The 24,711-nt window shown below is 38.9% G+C and overlaps 1 protein-coding gene across 3 annotated transcripts in view; it reads right to left on the reverse strand.

Moving 5' to 3' along the window:
* Positions 1 to 24,711, reverse strand: part of cadps2 (Ca++-dependent secretion activator 2) — a 177,274-nt gene that overhangs the window by 23,131 nt on the left and 129,432 nt on the right. For all 3 annotated transcript variants that reach the window (XM_055025422.1, XM_055025423.1, XM_055025421.1), the window contains exons 19-24: positions 18,077 to 18,218; positions 9,385 to 9,540; positions 8,589 to 8,736; positions 4,160 to 4,174; positions 1,808 to 1,882; positions 1,345 to 1,428 (exon numbers count right to left, since the gene is read on the reverse strand). In XM_055025422.1, the coding sequence (XP_054881397.1) occupies positions 1,345 to 1,428; positions 1,808 to 1,882; positions 4,160 to 4,174; positions 8,589 to 8,736; positions 9,385 to 9,540; positions 18,077 to 18,218 (620 nt within the window). The remainder of the gene's footprint in view (positions 1 to 1,344; positions 1,429 to 1,807; positions 1,883 to 4,159; positions 4,175 to 8,588; positions 8,737 to 9,384; positions 9,541 to 18,076; positions 18,219 to 24,711) is intronic.

Below are 24,711 nucleotides of genomic sequence, written 5' to 3' on the forward strand. Positions count from 1 at the left end.
GCTGTTGCAACCATCACCACACTTATTGTAGTACAAACAACAGCTGGCTCTGGAAGGGGCACTCACTAGTTCATTAGAATTCCTGGCTACATTAACAATATGAGGACTGAAGAATATTCCAATCAAAAAATAAGAAATATTAAAAGTAGAAGTCAAGGAATGGACATAAAACATCTGGATATCAAGGCTGGACTAGAGTTTGAGAAAAAATATGTAGGACACGCTATGGTCAGGTGAAAGAAAATTTTAGCTGGAGCTTTTTGATTGCCAAACACATGATGAAGTATGATGGTGGCAGCATCATGCTATGGGGATACTTCTCAGCAGCAGGCCATAGAAGGCTTGTAAATGTAGAACATTTTCCAGCAAGTCAACAAGCCTAAGTATCCCGCTAAAGCTCCACAGAGATGTTTGAAAACAACAAGGTAGAGATTCTGGAGTGAAGAGAGAAAGCCCAAACACCGATCCAACAAAACATTTGTGTCAGGACTTAAAAAGAGCTGAATTTGCATCTACTGACTGGAAGAAGGTGAATATTTATACAATCAGTTATTGAATGATATGTGTAATAATATTAATAATACATCAAATTTTTATAGTGCTTTTTCAGACACTGACATTTTATAAGAGAAGAATTAAATAAATTAAAATATTACTTTATGCTTCATATTTTCATTTGTCATTTTTGTAGAAACCAGTTTTTACTTTGAAACTTTTGTTTAAAAAAGAAAAGAAAAATAAAATTTTAACAAAAAAGCAAAATTGATAAGTTAGTAATGATTAATTTGAAAAAATAATATAAAAAGTATAAAGAAGGATGGAAACGTTTCATTGGCAATGCAGTCGGTATATTCAAACACAATAATTATTGAGTGGAGGGCCAGTCCAGCTTGAGCCAAGGAAAAGTAGCTAAGTTGAGCTAAAAATATATAAAACAGCAACCAGTCCTCTGAAAATATCAAGAAGATAGCTTGTCTACATTCAGACAATATCAAAGACAAAGTGAGGATGGAATCAGATTCACAAAGTGTTGAACAACCTGACTAAAAGAGAATTTCAGCCACTCAGTTCCCAAACATTCCAATTAGAAGAATGCAGGTAGAAGCAGAATTGAGATAACAGACAATCATAAAACAAAGGGCAGAGCAGCAGACTCACAGGGACCTCCACATATTTGGCTGATGCTTTTACTTTTTAAGAGGGAGAAGGGGAGCAGTGGGATGAGAAGATGAAGGACTAGAATCATCACACTGAACTCTAGTTGTGAAGATGTAGTTTCCAATAAATAAGATGCTGCCCATGTGGCTATCTAAAACAAAGAGGCTGCATGTTTGTGGTTCTCACTGTGAAAGAGAGGATGGAGGAGAAGAACGTTCCTTCATCATATCTGGACAGCTTGAAGAGGACGCTTTCTAAGACAGCAGTACACTGCAGACACAGAATACAACAAATAACATTTGTTTTATGAAGTTACTATATTATAATTTTAACATGCTTAAGTGTCCTTTTTATTAAATACATATTTCTCAAGTCCAATGCTTTGGAATTTTACTTAGAAAAGATTAAATTCTTTATTAATTGTAAATAAAGTCAAACAAAGAAAAAAGTCCCCCTATGAAATATAGAAACTCACTTCTAATGCAATATCACAAGCAGTACAGTATTAAATGTCAATTCTAAACAAAACAAATGTCAAAGATAAATATTTTTTGTTCATGCAAGACAAGAAAAGAAAAAAAAAGTAATGTACAGCAAAATTCTTTAGAAATGTGTACAAACAATACCACAGAATCAAGGATGAAAATACCTTTAATGCGAGGGAGAAAATCATTTCTTCGAATGTGTCATCAATCAGAACATCAATTTTGGAGTGGTACTGTTGCTGTGGTCCTCAGGGAGGCATCATATTCGTGGAGGGGGGAGACATGGAAACGACAAAAACCATGACAAATTTTTTCTAAACTAAGACAGAAGCATTGAGACATAAAATTAGGAGTGCCGTTAAAAATCTTCTCAACGGTGTAACACTGTAGAATTAAGCAGCTAATAAGATGCCTTTTGCTGCTAAATCAAATTCCCATCCACACAGGAAAAGCAAAGGAATCTGAAGAATACTTCTTCTGTGTCTCTGCACAATTAGAGCAACCTTGTATTCTTTTAAAGCACCGGTCTAGCAGCAAGGACCAAAGGCTCACACGAGATTCAATTAATCTGCCATTTCATGTCTTGTTTGCTGCGATCCCCAGGCCCCTGAAAAAATATTCATGGCACCTTTTCCCTTGAAGGAAGAAGAGAAAAAAAGGCCCAGTGCTGAATGGCAGAGGCAGAAGGGGAGTTCATCTCTTGCCAACAATGCCTTTTCACTGGCCGTCTAAAGAGCACCCAAATTAAAAATTTCAATCAACAAAGCACATAGATCGATGACAAGCTGCAGATCTTGGGAGGTCACAGCCAAATTTAGCTTCTCCTGCTTATCCACTAGTCTGCAAAATAGCAGATTTCTTTCAATTTACCTTGTTTTTGCCAATCTGACTTTTTTTTCTCGTCTTAACTACATTCTCTTTCCCACCACAGCAACTAGGTTATTGATTACTGATGTAATTTAAATAATAAAAAAGGTAAGGAAAATCTGGTTGGTTATTTTTTTTGTTGTAACAGTGCTTATTTGCAAAACATCTCATTCTGTTGGGAAGCAGAATGGTGCCACATCTGTAAGAACTGCTGATGTGTTGGTTGAGCAGCAGAGTTGAGTATGTGTGCTGGACCCATGGAATGTTTGCCAAAAAGTTTATGATGCTACTGACCAGCAGCAGTTCAGCCACCAATGCTGTCTTTGGATACTTACAGTTTAGTTTCAAAATCCAACAGAGACATTTAGCATAAATGTCATAGAGACATTGATGCTAGGTCTACTGGAAATTTCAACTTAGCAAACAAAAGTATGAAATAATTTAGTTTTATCAATTGATTAGATGTTCTGCACACGTTTACTTTGTCTTTTTGTAAATGTAAATTTTTTTTGCTTTGTTTGTATTTTTAATATATGTAAAAAAAGATATTTTTCTATGGTTAGTGTACACCTAAATATTTTAGGTCCATACTATCTTTGACAAAATAAAAAAGAAGAAGGTATATGTCAGAAAATCCAAATAATTAAATACATTTTTCTTTTTCTTTGATGAAATTTTACTGCCATAAGTCGAGAGCAGATATGAAAGCAGGATTTCACAACTTTATTCTACAAACTTGTAATGCTTATACTCTAAATTTCTGTTCTCTTTCAAATATTCTCTGTACCTTCTCAAATGTTTTTCCTCTTCTCTCCACTCAGATCAAATTTCCGCTCAAACTTTTCTGTTCACTTGCAATTTTTTTTCTGCTCTCTTGAGAAACAAAAAGTACCATTACATGGCAAACTCTCAGCCAACAGAATGAAAGTGTTATATTGGGTGCAATGGTTTCCTTCAGGGTATGCCTGTGTGGCTACTATCGATTGTAGTAGAACCCATATGATAGAGAAGTTTTGAGCATGAGGAGAAAGGTTTGAGAGAACACTAAATATTTCTAGGTGCAGCTAAGGTGTTGAGGGAATCCATTTTGGTCTCTACTTTTTGCAGGTCCTATTGGCTTCATCTAGTGGATGGACAGAAATGGACATGCACCATGTAAGATTACCATGATCAGGATTTGACTCTAAAACCATCAACATTGTATAAAAAAATAAAGTCAAAAACAGTTGAGTAGAATGATTAAGTTCTAAAGAATGTTGTCCAAATGGCAATAGTGGAACAATACACACCTCTGACAAAAACTTCTAAAATATCCAATTTGTCCATTCAACAATGGTTTTTAGGTTTGAGATTCCCTAATTAAATCGTTTTATCTTCTTGGCTTTGGAAGTTTCATTATATTTAATGTGTGTCCACAGTAACACAATATGACAATATATGAACAATGAACAATAAAGACAACAAGACCGGTGAGCTGACCTTTAAGTGCTGTTAATGCAAACATGTCAGTTTAAAAAGGGGCATTCAGAACTCCCCTTCATCCCCCCAAAAATATAAACAATTGGATAAGATTTCAAAACTCCATTTTAGAATGGGAACCCCATGTGGGATGAATGGGAAGAGAATAAGGTATAAGAGGTTGGACTTACCCATTGTATGTCAATCTGGAAGCCAAAAAATAATGTCCAGGACAGATGGGCATAGGAGAACATGAAACAAACAAAAGATGACACAGTGAGCAATTATGCAATATATAAAATAAAAAGTAGTGTTCAAATCTGTTTAATTTGCTTATCAAAACGCAAACAAAACAAAATATTATATACTATATTTTCTTTTGTGTTGTATTTATATTCTTTGTTTTGTATTTATATTCTCATTACATTTACTGTGTACCTTTGTATTTAATTTGTATTTTTTGTATTCTTTTGTATTTTGCGCACTGTGTGCCACTTTTTTGCCTGTAAGCTGCAGGTAACTTTAATTTCCTGAGGGAGTCTTCTCAAGGGATCAATAAAGTACAAGTCTAAGTCTAAGTCTTATACATACCACACATCAGTATAAAGCTGCATTTACTAAATCTATTTATATATAACTTTGTAGTGAAAATTATATGAGGTTTGGAACAAACACTGTGAGGAGAGACAACATAACTGGATAAATATGCAGTAAAATTAATGCCGAGAACACACGTGCATTAAAATGTTGATGCAATCTATCAGTTGTGTGTCGATAGAGCTGGCTTATGAGGTTCCAAAACTTGACATAAAAACTTGTACACTACCTGCACAAATAACAATTAACTCTGAGTTGATACAATAAATACATGGAGCTTCACGCAAAAAGATGAAGAATTCTTCTCCTCACTGCTGTGTATAGAGATCAGCTTCTTGGCAAAATTAGGGGGTTGATCCCTATAAAGACAGGTTGAAGCAACCATCTCTACATAGACACAAAGCTGCATGTTGATGATGAACAACACATTGATTCAATGATCCATCTTGCCACTGGATCACTCCAGTGGAAAGACGTGCCTCCTTCAGGTGGGAAAGAAGAAGTTGTCTCAAGTGGAACAGTAGTCGTATATTTGGGTTTAAACACCTGAACTGGGCTGTGTCTACTGTGATGCAGATGTAACACAGACCTATTGTTGTGAAGAAATAGCTGAGAGAAAAGCTGAAACCTGCAGTTTAACAGTATTTGTTGCATCTCTCATTCCTGAGAAAGGAATGAGAGGTGGGCTGTGGAGAGTGATGCAAAGAATGAGGTTGCAAATATGTGGCTGCACTGAGCTTCCTCCTCAGCAGCCTCTTGCACTAAAACTTAGGTATATGATGAGAAAATGATTATTCTGCAGCAGCTCAGAGTAGAGCTACAGCTTCTCTATGAATCTAAGTGGGCATCTCTTGAGAAAGTGCTCTAGATGACCCCTGAAGGAGGAGTTTCTAAGATTGTTCACTTGAAGGTCTTCGTGTAGGACTTGAAGATTTAGAATACATCAGACTCCAAATATATAAGCCAGAGTAAAGCAGGAGGCCCAGAGCGATAACACACACAACTATGCTGCCTACAGACACTGAGTAAACAGTTCCCCCCCGATTTGCTATTATTTATGACCTATGTCTGCAGTGGAAGCATTTATTGTTCAGTGTGATCTTTACTTAAGTATCCAGGGTGTAAAAATTTTCTATTTATTGAGCTCAGTGAAATGTTGTAAAATTCATTCTGTCAGGAAGAACAGGAACAATCAGCATAACAAAACACAATGTCAGCTTCCACTTTCAGACAGCCATTTTTAAACTTAGATGCATAGAAATATTGTATAAAGGAGCTGCTCTGATTAAATAAGTTTGATAAACTGAAGTACCAATTGTGCTAAGCTAACCCACATGTAGGAACAAAATCTCCCTATAGAAATATCTCTACTCTATTCTATTTGAGGTCCTTGTGAGTTCAGAAACATGTTCCTCTATTTTTGTATTATAATTTTTCATTACATATTTCACCTTGACACAAATATTTGATCTCAACTGTGATTTACTTTAATACCCAGAACACTGAGCAGGAGACGACAATTGTGAGACTTTGCAACATTGATCAGTAAGAGAATTTATCATTGACTTGTTATTTAGAATCCTTATGCCTCCCCCACTGATGTCTTTATAGCAAAACATGTAAAACAAGCTGAAAGAATACAGATAAAGGCATTTATTCTTTAGAAAGCTCCTTAGAACTATCTATTTTTCAGTCAGAGAATATCAGTCAAGGTTATTTAGATGTTGGACATTTTAAACTGAATAAACCTAATACAGACAAACCGAATCATGTCAATGCAATGTCAAACTAAAATTTTGTTGTGTTAAAAATCAAAAAGGATTTTGTGGAAATATTTGCTCTAGTTGTAGTGAAGTCTTTCAGCTGCAGTATTCAGATGGGTCAGAAATGGACTTAAAAGAACAGCACGGACCAATTCTTTGTTGTTTCAACTGTTCAGGCTGGTGTTGCTGGCCACTGTGTACGGAATATTTCCTTTACCTTCAGGATGTTGTGGGACAAGAGATTGTTATCTTACATGTGCAGTTGAAAATAGTGAGGAATGTCACCTTGTTTAATTTAAGACAGAAGTAAAAAGGACTTCAACCCACACCTATTTAAGTATACTATCACGTCAATGCAAGTATCACAACCAATCGGTAAACACCTTGCTCTCTTTAATAGTCACTGTTGTAGATGCTGACCAATGCTTCAATAAATTCAACTGCATAAAAAGCTTTTAGTGCTGACCAAAATGCTTTTAACTAATCAATCAACTTTATTTGTGTAGAACAATTCATCAAGGCAGTTCAAAGTTCACACAAGAAAAACATAATACAGTAACCAATCATGAAACAGTAGAAGCAAATTATTTGAATTTCTTTCTTAGAAAGGAACCCAGTTCCTCCATTATTATTATTATTATTATTAGTCAATATATTGACTAAAGTTCCACTCTGTACAATTAAAATACAAGCTATTATCAAGATATTATCTCGAGGGCCAGCATCCTGCACGTTTTAGTTCTCTCTCTGGAAGGACCAACAACCTTTTCAGCATGTCAATATTCTTCTTAAGCCTTCTAACGAGTCATCATTTGATCCAGGTGCGTTAAACCAGCGATAGAACTAAAACATGCAGGATGCCAGCCCACTTTGGGCACCCCTGGTCTAGAAGGTTGATACAACAGCAAATATAATCTATTGTGGTGCAAAACTGTTCAATGACTTATCTCGTAACAACAGTATTTTAACATCTGTTCTCTAAGCTACAGTGGAGCCAATTGAAGGACTTGAGAAATGGGTGATGTGTTCCATCTTCTTATCTCATGAAGGAATCAATTCAACCCTATGGAATGCAAACACCACAAGCATGCACCAGAAATAACACAACCAACTTACTTCTTTGTGATGTAAGAGAATTTAATAAAATATTCAATAAACCATGAACTGAAACTACCAAACTGCAACTAAAATACTAAGGCATAAAAAATTAATAAGCAAATTATCAAATCAAGTCACCAATGAATTATGATATTAAAATGAAATGGAATACTAAAATGTAATTTCAAACTAATTAACTTATTAATAATTGTAAAATGTCAGTGAACAACAACAATATCAGAATTCAGCTTCAGCATAAAAATGCATGTCATAAAAACAAGATTTGTGATGGAAGTGAATTCTCCTTGTTGGCAACAGCTAGCAAGAAAGATATCAGTGAAAATCAGAGGGAGGTGTGTATGCGTGTTTTCCTGTTTGTCAAAAGGATGGGGGCCTGTTTTCCTGTGTGTCAAAATTTGCCGTGGTTTTTTTCAAACCAGCGGCTAATTTGAACAAAAAGCCAATGGACATGTGGCTAAGCCTAGCTTTCGAAGGTACACAAATAAAAGAGTGCCTTCAGAGATCCTTCACTGAAAAATGTGATTGAATGTTTGTAGTGGTGTGCATTCATGAGTGAGCAGCAAGAGACAGAAAAAGAGAGAGAGAAAGAGAAAACAAGAAACTGGATTCAGTGTGATTATTTAATATTTTGCTTAGGATGCTACTATTTAAGCAAATATGATGACCATGCTCCCTTTGATGAATTGGTGTAATCTGTCCAGTCCATCTGACTGATTGTTGGCCATCGTTTCTTTAAGATCCTCCTGACCTTTCCTAAACTCCTCCTTCAGTACATCACAACAATGTTTCTCCATGGTGTCCATCAATGCCATTTGAAACAGATTTTAGTTTGTTGTAGTTTGTATGATGAGCTCAGCAGATGCACAGTTCCACTAGGTGTTTGCTAATAGCTGCTGCTAGTCTAGTGGACACTGTGGGGCAAACGTTCGGCTGGAGACTGAAGCACCAAGTGGCTTTGGGTAAGTAGGCAGAGCACTGCAGGAGCAGATGTCATAAAGCTCAAAAAGTTGATCTGATATAAATCTTCCCTTTAATTATTTTTATTAACAATAAATTTATTACAATGGTTAGGTTACATAAGCCAAACATTGTACTATGGTCATGTGAATCAAGCCAACAAACCATGCCTGGTTAAATTTACCTCCTGGTTGCAGTCCAGCACACAGAGTTTGGGGCTCTGCTTCTTAGCATCCAGCAGCACATTGAACATGGTGCAGACAGAGAGTGGAACCCGGAATTCTGTAGATTGACTCATTTTTGCCATTTTGGCTTCAAACGCAGATTTTGTCCTGCAGGACAAAAAATTATGACTGATTTATTTTAACAGTTTCTGCAAAAAAAAATAAAAAATTGGTGTGACATTTAGAAGTCAACTGATTATTGCCAATACTGATTTTTGATATGCAATCACTGATCAATTGCTGATTTAGCCCAATACCAATTATTTTATTTTACATGTACAGTTTTATTTAGATGTGTCCTTTGATTAGAATGTTTTTCAATTGCTATTACTTGAAATCTGTGAAGTTTCAGGTTGAAGTAAGGCAAATGAAACAGCACTTATTATTTTTGTAATTCTGGTAATCTTCTGGGCAAGATATGTTTTCTGACTAAGTATTATAGAGCAGTATTTTTCAACTCCAGTTCTCAAGGCACCCTTGCCTTGCATGTTTTAGGCATTCTCCTGTTTCAGCACAAATGATTTCAATTGATGGCTGATCAACAGGGTTTTGCTAAATTTCAAAGCCACGAGGAGGCACTTAGCCCTGGAGTACATAGTATTCACACCTTCTATATTCACAACAGTGGCAATGCTGTGATGTCCAAATACATTCCAGTCTAAAAATGAAGCAAGAACAAGCAAAAATTGGCAGGCTGATAATGTCAGTCGACCTCCAGTAATATTTACTCATGTTAGAATGCTGGAGGCTCCTGACCTTTTGACACAGGCCTCCATCATGTCACTGGCCATCAGTTTGAGTCTTTGTTCCAGATGCTTGGCAAACTCTGGTTCTGGCCAGTGCAGGTCCATCACAAACATCTGTAGAGCATCCAGCTTCCAGAATAAATCCTCAGAGGTGGCCGATCCATTACTGCAAGGTGGAGAGTGTCAGCAGCAGAAAGCAATACATACAAACACATTTCAAAGACCTGTGAAGTTCATCAATCTTTGTTCTGATGAAAAACAAATTATTTAACAATAAAAGAAAAACCTGAAAAGCATAAAAATGGCAGCAGTTTTTCATTCTATGATCCAATAAAAACATTTGTCTAATGCTTTTTAGCTTTCCCTGCCATTGTCATTTGGAATTGGAATCCAAAAAAATATTTACATTGGTCATTTGATTGTGTCAAACAACTCTAACACAGTAACATGCTATAACTACCTCTATGCAGAAAACTTGATCATATCTGTTCATTTACATTGTAGGACAGATAGTTATTTCCCACTGAACGTGTAGTTCTCAAGTTTATTTTACATGTACAGTTTTATTTAGATGTGTCAGTTTGCCAGAACCCTCTCTCTGGGTCCTCTGTGTGAGACTCGTCCTAATGCCCATTCACCTCATTCACAAAATGAGTCACAAATCATGTCACATGTATGTGAGCTTTGAAAACCACACATCACAAAACAAGGGGAGGTCTGGAGGTGAGGAAGGAAAGGAGTAAGGAAAGTTACACAGACAGTCATGTTTGGTACTGCCCATTGTAAAGGATGAAACACCTCTCATCACTTGTGACATAAGTGACTTTTCCACTGTTCATCAAGAATCAGTCTTGGTCAAACTACAAAAAGAAGATGACTCAATCTGTGCCACCTCAGCAGCCTGCTACAGGGGCTCCAGGAGGTCTGCTGCTGGGTGGAGTGAGGCTGGTATATTGATGAGTTAAAGCTATGCATCATGGAGTTACTGAACTTCATGATGCCACAGTGGAGAGAAGCCAACCCTCTAACAAGAACTGAAGGCTGAATATGGGTCTTAATACCAAAAATTTCTCATACCATCACTTCCTCTTTCTGTCATCCAATTCAAGTTACCCTTGTCTAATTTCTTAGTATTACACAGAGAAATGATCCTTTATGTTAATTTAAAGGAGAACCAAAAAACTAAAGTACATAGGAAGGAACAGCCTGTGCAGATCCATAGAATTTGTTGCATCATCGTCAGATGTTCCAATAACTGAAGTTTTTCCATCTCTGGCAACATGCAGAATTTGCATATGTAAATGTGACTATTATACATCCTCATTGTTCCTGAATACACCTAATTTAGTTGACTACTGTTTGACAAACTCAAAATGAAAGCGCAACTTCATAAATGCATTATTCCTGTTGTCAGTTGTTCTAAATATCCATGAAATTAGTTCAATATTTGATTTTTTTTTAATAAACATGACTCTTAGATCCCTGCCAATTATGTACTGGGGTTCATAGTTGCATGTTTTAGCTTGGTAAACAGACAGATGGACATCTTGCTGCTTTCTCTCCTGTGCAAACAGGTTAGACCGTAACCATCAGCACCATCAACATCCAAATGGACAGCGCCCACAACTAGAACCACTGCCACAGGGGAGGGGGGAGTAACAAGTCCTTTTAACTCCCTAATTTTTCTCACTTTGCCTTTAAAAGACTGCCTTTAAAAATGCCGCACAGAAATAAATACTTTGGGTTGAGTCTGTGTTGCAATAAAAAGCTTGGTGGCTATCCCCCTCATGTCTAATTACTGGTGCTCTTCAGTGAACGTGCTCCGCCCTGCTCCCCAGGGAAACGGGACGATCCCACTCACCCGTCTGTGCTTGTTAGTGAAGTGCCAGCTTTCTCTCCCCTCAGTTTTTTTTTTCCTAAAGTAGTGGCTAGCCAAGTGAAGTGAGGTAGAGGAGCAGTGTGTGCTGTGGGAATGGTTGGCAGAGTCAGACTGAAGTCCTTTTAAGAAAAACGCCCTAAAATGGTCTCCTGAGAACCTCCAAACACTGTATTGCCCTCCAAAATGGCCATCGAAGCTAGATCTGCCGCAAAGCTACAAACCAGAAAAATGAGAGTTCTTTGGAAAAGCAAGAAGAACAGGTGTGCCGTATGTCACCAATTCAGTGCTTCACTTTCCTTTTACTGTTTCTTTGTTTAGTTAGAGTTAGTCATTCTACCTAGCTAAGACCACTGATGCAGCATAGTGAGGAGAATGTTTGATGACTGAACTAGTAAACGTTGGCCTCCGTATGGGACACGCTGCACCCCAGCGGAACTCCAGGTCCCTTCAGTGATATGGGAATGACAGACAAAAAGAATCAGAATGAACAAAAAAATAAAATTTATCGAGGGAAAACGCTGAGGTCACAAGTGGCTGGACACATTTCATGGAGCTTCACATCAGCCCAGGATCATCACACTACCACGACCATGTTTGACTGTAGCTATATGCATGTTGCAAGTTTGGTTTTGTTAGTGAACAGAATATTTCTCCAAAAGTCTTCAAGACACTTTTTAGTAAATGTGAAAGAGCCCTTTGTGTTGTTTTAGTCAGCTGTAGTTTTATAGCCTCGGAGCTCTCACTGAGGTCAAATTTTTCCAGTTTTCCTTTGTAATTGTTGAATCAATGTAGTGAGGCCTGCAGAGCTCTTCTGGGGCTCACTTTCCCTTTAACCCTCTCAGGCTCAAATTACACTCAACAAAAATATAAACGCAACACTTTTGTTTTTGCTCCCATTTTTCATGAGATGGACTCAAAGATCTGAAATTCATTCTAGATAAACAATATTACCATTTCTTTCAAATTTTGTCCACAAATCTGTCTAAATTTTTGATAGTGAGCACTTCTGCTTTGCTGAGATAATCCATCCCACCTCATAGGTGTACCACATCAAGATGCTGATCTGAGATCATGAAAGATAACTGAAGCTAGTTGAACAATATAGTGGCTTTACAATGACCGAGCTAGCAGCCACTACAATTTAGAATTGGTTAGGTTATCATCAGGTCATCACTATATTTAAGCAGGACAATATAAACTCAACAGCAGAGGTACATCCTGAATATGTAGCAGGCACAATACTTTAGAATTTTGATGTACAATTTTACTGCAAGTCCCAAAAGTTGGTGGATGCCTGGCCTTGCTGGTCAAAGTCAAACAGTCAACGGAGTGGTATTTTACAATGGTAGCATATCATCCAGGACCACCAGAATACAAGGGAGATATGGAAGAAAGTGAAATGGAGATTTGTAACACTGCAAAAATAAAAATAATAAATAGAGAAATGTCAGACAGAAAAAAAAGCAAAGATTTCAACTATTTTAAACTCAGGTTGAAGATTCTTCATTAACAGTGAAGGGTTTAATTAAAATTCTAAGCACATAAGTTGAAGAGTTTTAAAATGTTTTGCTGTACAACAATGTTTAGCAGTTTCTTTGTATCCAAAGCAAAAAAGCTATGTATCACAAAATAAAGTTTTTATCTCAGCCACTAAAGTTTATGAATGCCTTTCCTTCACCCACTGTCTCTTCTGTTCAACTGTTGATAATGCATTGTTGATGTGTTTACTATTGTTAAGAACTATTACTTAAAATGTTCCATGCTGATGAATTGCATCCATTTTTGCTTCAGCTGCATGTTTCAGTTTCCCAATTTCTTATTTTAGACATACATGACTTATGAGGAAAAAAACACATTTTGTTTATAGTCTTCAATGAACCTTTAGATAGTTTGTTCCTGTTCCACCATTTTAACTGGCACGTTGGGGGCTGTGACTGGAGTTAGCTAAATGCAGGAACTTCATTTTATCATAACTGCAGTTTTAGAGATGTTGTTCAGCTGAGGCAGAACATCCAGGTTTCAAACTATTTGGCATTATGTCCATTTAAAAAAAATCTGAAACACCAACTAATGTCACAATAGGACTGCACAGTACTGAATAAACATCCTTCAGTGCATTTATTAATCCAGCCAGGGATCCAGGCAGCTAAAAGCAATTTCTGGAACAAATATGTTGTTTCAACACTATGATAGCATTAAACCATCACTTAATCATTCTTCTACTTCTTTAATGTTGAATAATGCTTGCATCACCTCATCTAATCATGACTGATTTAAAATATTATACAATGCATACTCAGCCTAAAGTACTTCACTTTTTTCTAAATGTAGTTGCACAATTTAGAAGAGTATAACGTGTAAAGCATTTTCCTACCATAAAAAATCCTGAAAATAAATGCATCTGAATCTTTATGGTTGGATAAATCACTGCATGAAAGCAAAGACACTAAATTCCATTCTACACTAAACTGAGGAACAAAAGGTTTTTCATCACCATAATCAAAATTTTAGGTCTAATTGTTGATTCAGTTATGAACCAAAACCTATTGGAGATTAAAAAAAAAATCTTTGCCTATTACAGCCGATGTTGATATATGATAAAACATTTTTAAATGTTTTTCAGTCGTATCCACTATTCCAGTGAGGAACTTTGGGTTGTAAAGCTGCTTTAACAGTGCTTCAATTTGAAATCACAGCTTTCTATTGACTGAGTGTTGTGCCCAATAAAAACTGGTCAGTCTGCTCTGACCTGCTTCCAAAGTTCCACACTAACCTCTAACAGTGTCTCATTATCATTTTCCTCCAATGTATTATTCTATTTATTCCCAGCTCTTCATTCTGAGACTGAAGTTTAGATTTAAGAAAGTATTTGAAAACTTTTCTTACTACCAAAGAGAAAAAAAATCAACTTACAAACTATCTGGAAGATTTACTCCTTGCAAGCTGCAACAAGAAACAAGTTGCTGTGTTATTAGGTTAAGAATCTAATTGTGGCATGCACACTTCACAGCACAAGCACTACTGACTGAGATTGCATTCCACTGACTGTCATATACAGGCTGGATCTGAAAATCCTGCTCTGCTGTCAAGTAGGTGAACGAATGCTCAAATCACTAAAATATTATCACAAAGACCAAAACTAGAAAATGGCAGCATGCAGACTCAAGAGGATGAGATACCTTTCATATTCTTTTTAATGAAAATAACATTCAGACAGACTATGAAAAAACTGAGAGCAGTCTGAGTCACTCCAGACTACAGGTCTTCATCTGGACTTCATACTTTAAGACCACGGTTCAAATAGTCTTGTTCAAATGGTTCTGACCGACTCAAATATGGCAATGTGATAAAAGTCCAATTCTCCCAATCAAAAAGAAAGAGGATTCCCAAATAGTTCTGTCCTTTAAAACAGAATCCACTAAACCCAGATCTCATCTTGGTCACAGCACAGAATTATCCAAACTCAGCTGTTCAGAATTCTAAGACTTTTACATTAACACAATGACATAGAGAACACAGAAAGGACAGAGAGGACAGAAGGCGGAAAGGCCTGGTAAATACTGAGATCAAACGTCAGACTTTTCCAGACTGGGTGGGAATCTGGGAGACAATGGTGTGAACCAGCCACAGAAACCATTGATGTCCAGAAATAAAGGAAGAGCCAACTCATTACTCTTGCAGAGTTTTTCAGGGACTTGAAAACTACAGACAAACACACCATTAGGATTTAGTCATTCAGAAAATGGCCAATAGGTTTATTGGACCTACTGTTATTTAATCTCTGTGCATTTAAAAATCTTCTATACTTTTGAGTTTGTTTTAGCTTTAATGTTCTGTTCAAAGCTCCACCATGAAGCATGTGGGAACAGGGAACATGAAGCTTTCGTACACTTATCATGGCCTTGAATGTTCCAATAACACAAGACAAGTTTAAATTTGTTCCCTCTGATCCATGTAGTGTCAAAAGTGTACAAGCAGGCCTAATATAATATTATTTGATTTAAATGTCTTTTATTTTGTTGTTCCTCTACTGCAGGCCAGTTATCGCTATCGACAAGCTTCCAGCTTCGTTCTGCATAATTTTCTTGGCAGAATTAGTAGGTTCAGTTGTTCAGTTCAGTGGTGCACCATTCTGTATGTTCACCATGATAAATCATTTATTTAGCAAATGCAACCATAGTTCGTGCTGCTGCACGCCTTCTGTCAGGAGCTAAAGACCATGACCACATATGCTCAGGCTTCTTGTTCATTTCAGAATCTAGCTTAAGTTTTTATTCCCCATTTTTAGAGTCTCAATGTATGACAGCAGAACACCATCATATTTGAAGAGCTTTAAGGTTCACAAATGAACTGTTGTTAGACACTCAAACACTGTGGCTCACAGGTACTAAATGGTGGCAAATAATCTGTATTTAAAACTGCCTCAGTAAGTCTGGGATGCAGAGTGTTAATCATATTAAAATATCCCATTTCTCTGATCAGAACTTTAAATATTTAATCCTTTATTGTACTAATTATTATACTTACATTAACTATCACTACCTATTTTTGTTCTGATTTATTTTAGTTTACTTTAGTTTACTCTTTATGTAATGGTTAAACTTCTGCATTACAGTTAAACTGCTACATAGATACTGATGTTTTTAATGACTGATGTTTTTAATGTACCATTGAAATAAAATAATAGCAATAATTAAACGTGGTGGTAAAAAGTTTCGGATTAGTTTTGGTTTCTGAAGACAGGATCAAAGCCAGTGCAGATGCTTTGTTTATAATAAAATCCAGTTTTATTAACAAAAAGAACACACAACTAAAATTATTATAATACTTTTTAATCTCATCTTTGTTCAGTAATGTGTTTAGGATACAGAAGAGCAGTACAGTGCTTTTTCTAAATGGCAGGACTTGTTTTGCCCTACAAATGCACATTAATTAACATGTTAAAATTCTAGTTGGTATTAAAAACTGTTGCAAAAGTTAAGCTTCTCATTCAAAGCCATAGACATCTACGCATTTATAGCAAAGCTATAAATGTGTAATGTGAAAATGAACCTGTGATTAAATTGCAGATACTATATTGTTAACATGTTTCTTATTGGCTGCTGTTCTCTATGATTCTGATAAAAGTCTCTGATGAAAGCCATTGCTTCCTCGTTCTCAAATGGTTCTGGTTCCTGTTGCTAGAGCAGGATTCTGTTTCAGTGGAAACACAAAGAACTGGTGCTTAATTAGTTCTGGCCTCAGCTTGGTGGAAAAGATTCTTCATTAGCTCATTTTTATTTAGGACAGATGTTGAGGAAATGAAAGCTCTTAGTTCAGTTGTTTGTTTTAATCTGAACATAGCAGGAGAATTAACTAAAATAAACAGGCTCCAGATTATGAATACATTGATGTTCCTCTAAAGTGAACATTAACTTCAACAATAATAGTAATTTTCAGATGCTTTGAAGACCTATAGTGTAGCCCATCAGAGGCATGAGCTGCTCCACCGTACATAGGTGTTCTCACAGATCGATCGAATCCAAGCAGGCACCGAGAAGCTGGGCATCTGAGGCAATGTGATGCCCAGCTAGGAAGAGGAACTCTAGCTAGATTGTTGGTTAACAATCTGCCAAACAGATCCAAACCATGACAAAGGAGGATTTTAGTAGAACAAAAGGAAAAAAAGCAAAACAGGTGAAAGACAATGGAGAGCAGACATGAGAGTCACTTGCCTGTTCCATTTTATTCAAACCAAAAGTTTGTGTTGTTTCGGTTGATTGTTTCGGTGTTGTATCGGTCCAATTCCCTTTTCATTTTTGGTTTTGGTCACTTTGAAGCCACAACCATCAAAAGCAGCTATTCAGCCTAAAATCATTTGTTCTGCCCACTGTTTCAGATTGTCAAAAAATTCCACTCATCCATCCATCCATTGTCTTCCACTCATGGGGTCAGGTCGCAGGGGTAGCAGCTTCAGAAGGGAGGCCCAGACTTCCCTCTGGCGTTCCCAGGCCAGCCGAGTGACACAGTCCCTCCACCGTGTCCTGGGTCTTCTCCGGGGCCTCCTCCGGGTGGGACTTGCCCGGAACACCTCACCATGGACAGGGAAATGGAGAGAATGGCTTACAGTTCGTCTGATGGAGGATTGCCGAGGGGGAGATAGGATCCGTTAGGTGCAAAGGCTCCGAGAAGGTAACAAAAGCTCGGGCGGCAGACGAGAACATTCAGTCTGGTTGGCGATCGTTGATTTGCGTTCGGGTGGGCGTGGTTCCTACCTTGGTCCAGTGAATCAAACAGTGAATCAAAATCTGTAAGAATACAGAAGATTGACTTAGTCCCTTTAAACATGAAGCTTGACAAAACCTTGGGGTTGACTCTGACCAACAAGTGGGACCATCGAGCGATGAATGCCTGTCCAACGCTTCTTAAGAATCCTGCAGCTGATTGCAGAAGTCCGCTTCAGGTGCGTCAGCCTGCCAGAACGCTCCCACGAAGATTGTCTCTCGGAAGAGCACTCACACCAACTTGAATGCTAACATCGACAAGCAGATTGGCGCAGCGTCTCCTGTAAAGCAGGCTTTATCGGCCCGTCGTGATGACGAGAGGGCTGAGCCAAAAAGTGAAGCTCTCGATTTGCCAGTCAATCTATATTCGCACAAGCAGCCGAAATGAGTTCCTCCATAGGGTGGCTGGGCTCTCCCTTAGAGTTAGGTTGATATTTTCCAGTGTTTCTAAAAGTAAGTTTTATTAATTGGTCATATTCTGGTCATAGTCACTGTTCTGTTCAAAGCCAGAGCAGCACCATGACTGATATAAAGATGAGACAGCTCACAAGTAGCCATACCTGACTGAATGCCAGGTCTCCTGCTCAAAGCCACGGTGGATGGACTGGGCAATGGAGGTCTCCATCAGGTCAATGTATCGCACCACCAGAGGGATGAATAGGTCCTGTAGGTGTTTGTGGAATGGGCCACTGCAAAGATGAGCTGTGGAAGTGGGACCAACAAAATACAAAGACAGCAGATCTCTTAGTTGTGCACGGTCTTACATTCAAATATTTTTCTAGAAAATGACGTTTCCAAATAGAATATAGAAATAAAAACACTAACTCAGAGAATGACTTCAACCAGGAACTCAATTTTCACCAAAGCTTTTAGCCTGGTCACATAAAAAAATGGTTCACATTCTGACCCTTTTTTGTGTAATTAGGAAGTAAAATGAAAATGTTGCTTTCAAAATTGTTCATGGAACCCTGAAGAGTATGGCATGCATTTGCATTTTTAGATAGGCTACTTACCAGTGCAACTCACTGTTCAAGAAGCAACCTAAACACTAAACATTATATACCTGACTACAGACTCAGGCCCTGTTTATATGACAACCAGATGAATCTGGTTGTTCTGTTTAAAGCAGAGTTAGGTTCTACAAATGTACCTACACGTTCTGTTGGTTTTTATGTAAAACGTCAGACACAGGCAGTAAAGACACTAAAAAGTTCCACAAAAAAAAAAAAATCTTCTTTCACTTTATTTTTTAGAGCATTCTAGCCTTCCTGAGTGCAGCTGAGTTTTTAAACCTCCCATGGTCTTAGCATGATGCTCAGGAGAAGCGCTCCTTGACAACCTGGTCAGGCAGCAGGGAAGTGGGGGTGGATGTCCCGTCAGACCATCAATTCCCGAAACCACACAGAAAAACCCCTCATAAAAGCGTGTAGTGTTTATTTTCTCTAACAGGTGCTTGGCTATTGTGAAAGCTTAGGGGGCTTCACTCTGTATGCATGTGCGTGTGCGTGTGTGTGTGTGCGCGGAGAGGGTGGGGAGAGTATGATCCATAAAAGGGAGGGGGTCTGCCAGGATGGCAGTCTATGCTTTGCACGTCAATTTGAGTGGATTTCTTAACACTTTATGTTGAAAACCTTAAAGCAGTACCATGTTCAGTATTTAACCCCTGACCCTTTGCTACCTGAAACTGCTGAGAGTGATTGACCTCCTGTCAGATTCTTAGGAATCTCACTTCAACAACACTTCAGGCTGGCTACAGCCAACAAGGAGTAATGACTAGAGAACATACTCATAGAATGGTTCTTTGTAACAGACAAAATACTTTGTGTTGAGCATGAAATAATCTTCAGTGGGTTGGTACTCTAGTGTAGTCGGACACTAATTATCTACCCATCATGTCGCTGCTGTCTTATCTGGAGTCTTTAGGTAACACATGCATGTTGAGGTTCAGAATCACTGGTTAAACTGTGCGTTCCAAACAGGCTCCTTTGCTAAATGGACAGCAAGCTGACGTGTTGTGTGACAGAGCACTAGAACAGAACCAAAAAGAGTAAAAGATTAAATTCTGTAAATAGGCTTGATTTTTGGACCGTCTGTGACAATGCAGCCATTTATGACATCATGCACAGCCCCCCTCCACTTCCCCTTCCCCTTCTACCCTCCCACCCCCTAATATCTCCTCTATGGGTTTAAGACAGACAAATAACTCTTGACAGACTGTGCCAGCCCACAGAGACCAGGCAAAAGAATATTGGGTGAGAAGCTAGCAAGCGAGTCTCCCAGGACTTCATTAGTTTTAATTCCTTTCGCTCCGCTCCATCATAATTAACACTAGCCTTTTTGCCCTCCAGAGACTAAAACTTGCCTCCACCATAACTGTTCGCTTTCACATGTTGACAATCAAGTGAGCATTTAAATAATCAGCAGAACAACTGAGGGACAGCACACTTTGAATTATAGTTACACTAAGTCACCAAAGATTGGCTGACTAAAGGTCACACCTGGTATTTACAAAAATAAATCTGTATTAAAAGTAACAAAAAATATGGATTTATTTATATCTGTTATTTTAACTGAATTCAAAATGCAAGTTTTTATCTTATTATGTTCATAATTATAAGATAGAGGACATAATTTATACAAGAGAAGTCAAATGTATGCTTTAGCTTTGGCCATGTTTTGTCTTTTCGATTGCCTCATTACATTCCAAATCAAAATGGTTTGTGTTGTGACACATGGAATAATTACAGCCTGAACAGAAGACGGTAATTAGACAGAATTTAAACTATGGGCTACAAAAGATTTGTTGCTTCTTTACAAAATGTTGCGAGATTTTTTTTTTGTTTTGTTTTTCTGTTCCTAACATTGCCCCTGGGCTGTCTGTCTATCTGGCTGCCTGTCTGTTAGTGTAGCTGAGGTACTTGGGCAGCAGCCATGTTAAATAACGCCTTGCAGCTCGCCAGATCTTTGCTGGCTCAAAGACAAACCACTTGATACAAATTCAATGAGCCCGGATCTGTTTTCCATCAGTCAAAAATGAGCACTGAAATTGGTTTTCTCGGGATAAAACTATGTTAGTGCAATGTTGATATTTCTCAAACTGCGGTGTTTTGGGTTTTTGTTCTCTTCCACTATGTCCGGACCTTGACTTATGAGGAAAGAAAAAGTTCTTACAAAAATAAGTGGGCCAAGCAATTTCACTATCCCTGAAATCATGTAGCGTTGCTTTGTTGGATTCTTTCCAGAGGGTTCTCTGCTCACAAATACCTCCTTTTGATCCACAGTAGTTTTTTATTTGCACCTGCTGTTTTGTATCAGTACCTAAGAGTCAGGAAAAAGTTTTTCCTTGACATCAATTCTTTTATTTAGAAGTTTTTTTTGAAACATGCTTTAAATACTGTTGTGTTAAATTTGCCGTCATAAACTACTAAGCTTTTTGTGTTCAAACATGTAGATATAAGAAGGAAAAAAAGACCATGCAAAACTACAGATAAAGCAGCTAATAAAGCTGTGGTCAGAAATTTATCATCAGTATGAATGTCCAAGTAATTTTCTTAAGATTGTGTAAGTCACTGACACAAATAAAACATAGTGTAGATGAAAAAAAATAGTTTTACAGATCAGGACGACAATTCCAACTTATTAAAGTTTATTTTTTTAAAGTATTATTTGCGGATAATGTGGTAGTGTAGCTTTACAGCCATGTATAAACGGCCATACTTTTGTGGCCACAACGTATGGCTGTCTTTGTTTACAAACACTGAATGGGCCTACATATGCATCAAATATGTAGGTCTCAGTGAACTGTATGCTTTCACGCTCACTGGGACAGTCTGACATTACAGTCTTGGAAAGTTGTAAGCCATGGAAAAAAATATGGACACTACAAAAAAAAAAAAAAAAAGAACAATCATTAATACCTAAAATAGAGCTTAGTCATTATTTCTCCAGTAGGTTAGTGTATTTAGACAGTAACAGACATTTTAGGGTAGCATATTGGGGTTTTATCTGTTTCTTATAACATCAACTTGTTTTATGCAGGAGATCATGAAATGATGTTTGGAGGCACTATTCTTAATTGTGCCTCCAATATGTTCACCATATTTTGACAAAAAGTAATAATATATCATAAATCAGATTCTCACAGATTACAAGAACTCCACCGCCTCCGCTGATGTCTCCTTCCTCAACGAGCTTAACAACTTCTATGCTCGTTTTGAGAGAGGGAACACTACAACTGCAATTAAGACAGCCATCACTCCAGATCAACAGCCACTGACTCTCCTCTCCACTGATGTAGGAGCGGCTCTGAGCAGGATTAAATCCAACAAGGCTGTGGGTCCTGATGGCATACCTGGACGTGTCCTCAGAGCGTGCTCTGGGGAGCTGCCAGAAGTGCTGACAGACATTTTTAACCTGTCCCTGGCCCGCGGCGTGGTACCGACCTGCTTCAAGTCTACCTCCATCGTCCCAATTCCTAAGAATTTCAACCTGACCAGACTTAATGACTATCGTCTGGTAGCCCTCACTCCCATCATCACCAAGTGCTTGGAGCAGCTGGTCCTAGCACACCTCAGATCCTGTCTCCCCCCCACACTGGATCCCCACCAATTTGCATACAGGCAGAATAGAAGCACAGAGGATGCGGTCTCCATAGCGCTGCACTCTGTCCTTTCTCACCTGGACAACAAGAACACTTATGCCAGAATGCTGTTCTTAGACTTTAGTTCAGCATTTAACACTGTCATTCCATCACAACTCATTGCCAAACTCACAGACCTCGGCATCAGTTCACTCATGTGCAACTGGTTGCTCGACTTCCTGACCAGTCGACCCCAACACGTCCGGCTGGACAATCACTTCTCATCCACCATCATCATAAACACTGGAGTGCCACAAGGCTGTGTGATGAGTCCCTTCCTCTACTCTCTCTTCACCCACGATTGCAGACCTGTCCATGGCTCTAATGCCATCATCAAGTTTGCAGATGACATCACGCTGATCGGCCTCATCAGAGACAACGATGAGGTCGCCTACAGGGAGGAGGTGGACCGTCTGGCTGAGTGGTGCGACAAGAACTATCTGCAGCTGAACACCGAGAAGACCAAGGAGCTCATCGTGGACTTCAGGAGGAACCTGCACCCACCCATCCAAAACAAGGGAATAGCGGTGGAGCGTGTGAACAGCTTTAAGTTCCTGGGAGTCCACATCTCTGAGGACTTGACCTGGACGACCAACTGCTCCAAACTCGTCAGGAAAGCGCACTAGCGCCTCTTCTTCATGAGGACCTTGAAGAAGAACCACCTGTCCTCAGAGATCCTCACCAACTTTTACCGCTGCACCATTGAGAGCATCCTCACTAACTGCATCACAGTTTGGTATGGGAACTGCTCTGTCTCCGACCGGAAGGCGCTGCAGAGGGTGGTGAAAACTGCCTAGCACATCGCCGGGGCATCGCTCCCTGCCATCAATGACATCTACAGGAAGCAGTGTCTGAAAAGGGCCTGGAAAATTACCAAGGACTTCACTCACCCTGCACACACGCTCTTCTCTCTCCTGCCCTCTGGGAGGCATTACAGAAGCCTACGGACCAGAACCAACAGGCACCGGAACAGCTTCTTCCCCACAGCTGTCACGCTCCTGAACGCCTCCTGACACAAACTATAAGGACTGTTCCCCCCATCCTTGGACTGTTCCCCTCACATACACGATCTGTATAAAATCTTCATATAATCTGTAAATCTAATTTGCCATTATTTATCCTGTATTATAAAAAACTTATATATATATATAGAATAGAATAGAATAGAATAGCATTTATTGTCATTGAACAGGATTCAACAAAATTTCTATTGCAACTCCCGTGCAAATATATATATATATATATATATATATATATATATATATATATATATATATATATATATATATATATATATATATATATATATATATTTTTTTTTTTTTTTTTTTTAATTCCCTTCTCACCCACCGCGGGTGGTTCTTATCCTCTGAGCTCGGGTCCTCTACCAGAGGCCTGGGAGCTTGAGGGTTCTGCGCAGTATCTTGGCTGTGCCAAGGACTGCACATTTCTAGACTGAGATGTCTGATGTTGTTCCTGGGATCTGTTGTAGCCACTGCTCCAGTTTGGGGTTACTTCCCCGAGGGCCCCCATGACCACAGGCACCACTGTGGTCTTCACCTTCCAGGCCCTCTCCAGTTCTTCCCTGAGGCCCTGGTATTTCTCCAGTTTCTCATGCTCCTTTTTCCTGATGTTCCAATCACTTGGTATTGCTACATCTACCACAACGGCTTTCCTCTGATGTTTATCCACTACGACAATGTCTGGTTGGTTCGCCATTACCATTCTGTCTGTCTGGATCTGGAAGTCGCTCAGGATCTCAGCTCTGGCGTTCTCCACCACCTTTGGGGGTGTTTCCCACTTTGATCTCGGGGTTTCCAGTCCATATTCTGCACAGATGTTTCTGTACACTATGCCTGCCACTTGGTTATGTCGCTCCATGTAGGCTTTCCCTGCCAGTATCTTGCACCCTGCTGTTATGTGCTGGACTGTCTCAGGGGCCTCCTTGCACAACCTACACCTTGGGTCTTGTCTGGTGTGGTAGATCTGGGCCTCTATTGCTCTGGTGTTTAGGGCCTGTTCCTGGGCGGCCAGGATGAGGGCCTCTGTGCTGTCCTTGAGTCCAGCTTTTTCCAGCCATTGGTAGGATTTACTGATATCAGCCACTTGGGTTATTTGCTGGTGGTACATCCCATGTAGGGGCTTGTCCTCCCATGATGGTATCTCTGGCACCTCAACCTCCGTTCCCTGTTGTCTGAGACATTCACTGAGCACATTGTCTGTTGAGGCTTTGTCCCTGATGTATATATGGATCTTAGTTGTTTCGTCCTGGACAGTGGTTCTCACACTCACTAGTCCTCTGCCTCCGTCCTTGCGGCTCGTGTACAGTCTCAGGGTGCTGGATTTGGGATGGAACCCTCCATGCATGGTTAGTAGCTTTCTAGTCTTAATATCTGTGGCTTTTATCTCCTCCTTTGGCCAGCTGATTATTCCAGCAGGGTATCTGATTACTGGCAGGGCATAGCTGTTTATCGCACGGATTTTGTTCTTGCCATTGAGCTGGCTTCTCAGGACTTGCCTTATTCGTTGGAGGTATTTAGCTGTGGCTCCTTTCCT

Source organism: Poeciliopsis prolifica, unplaced genomic scaffold (assembly GCF_027474105.1).
Source record: "Poeciliopsis prolifica strain line A6 unplaced genomic scaffold, Auburn_PproV2 SCAFFOLD147, whole genome shotgun sequence".
Classification (NCBI taxonomy): domain Eukaryota; kingdom Metazoa; phylum Chordata; class Actinopteri; order Cyprinodontiformes; family Poeciliidae; genus Poeciliopsis; species Poeciliopsis prolifica.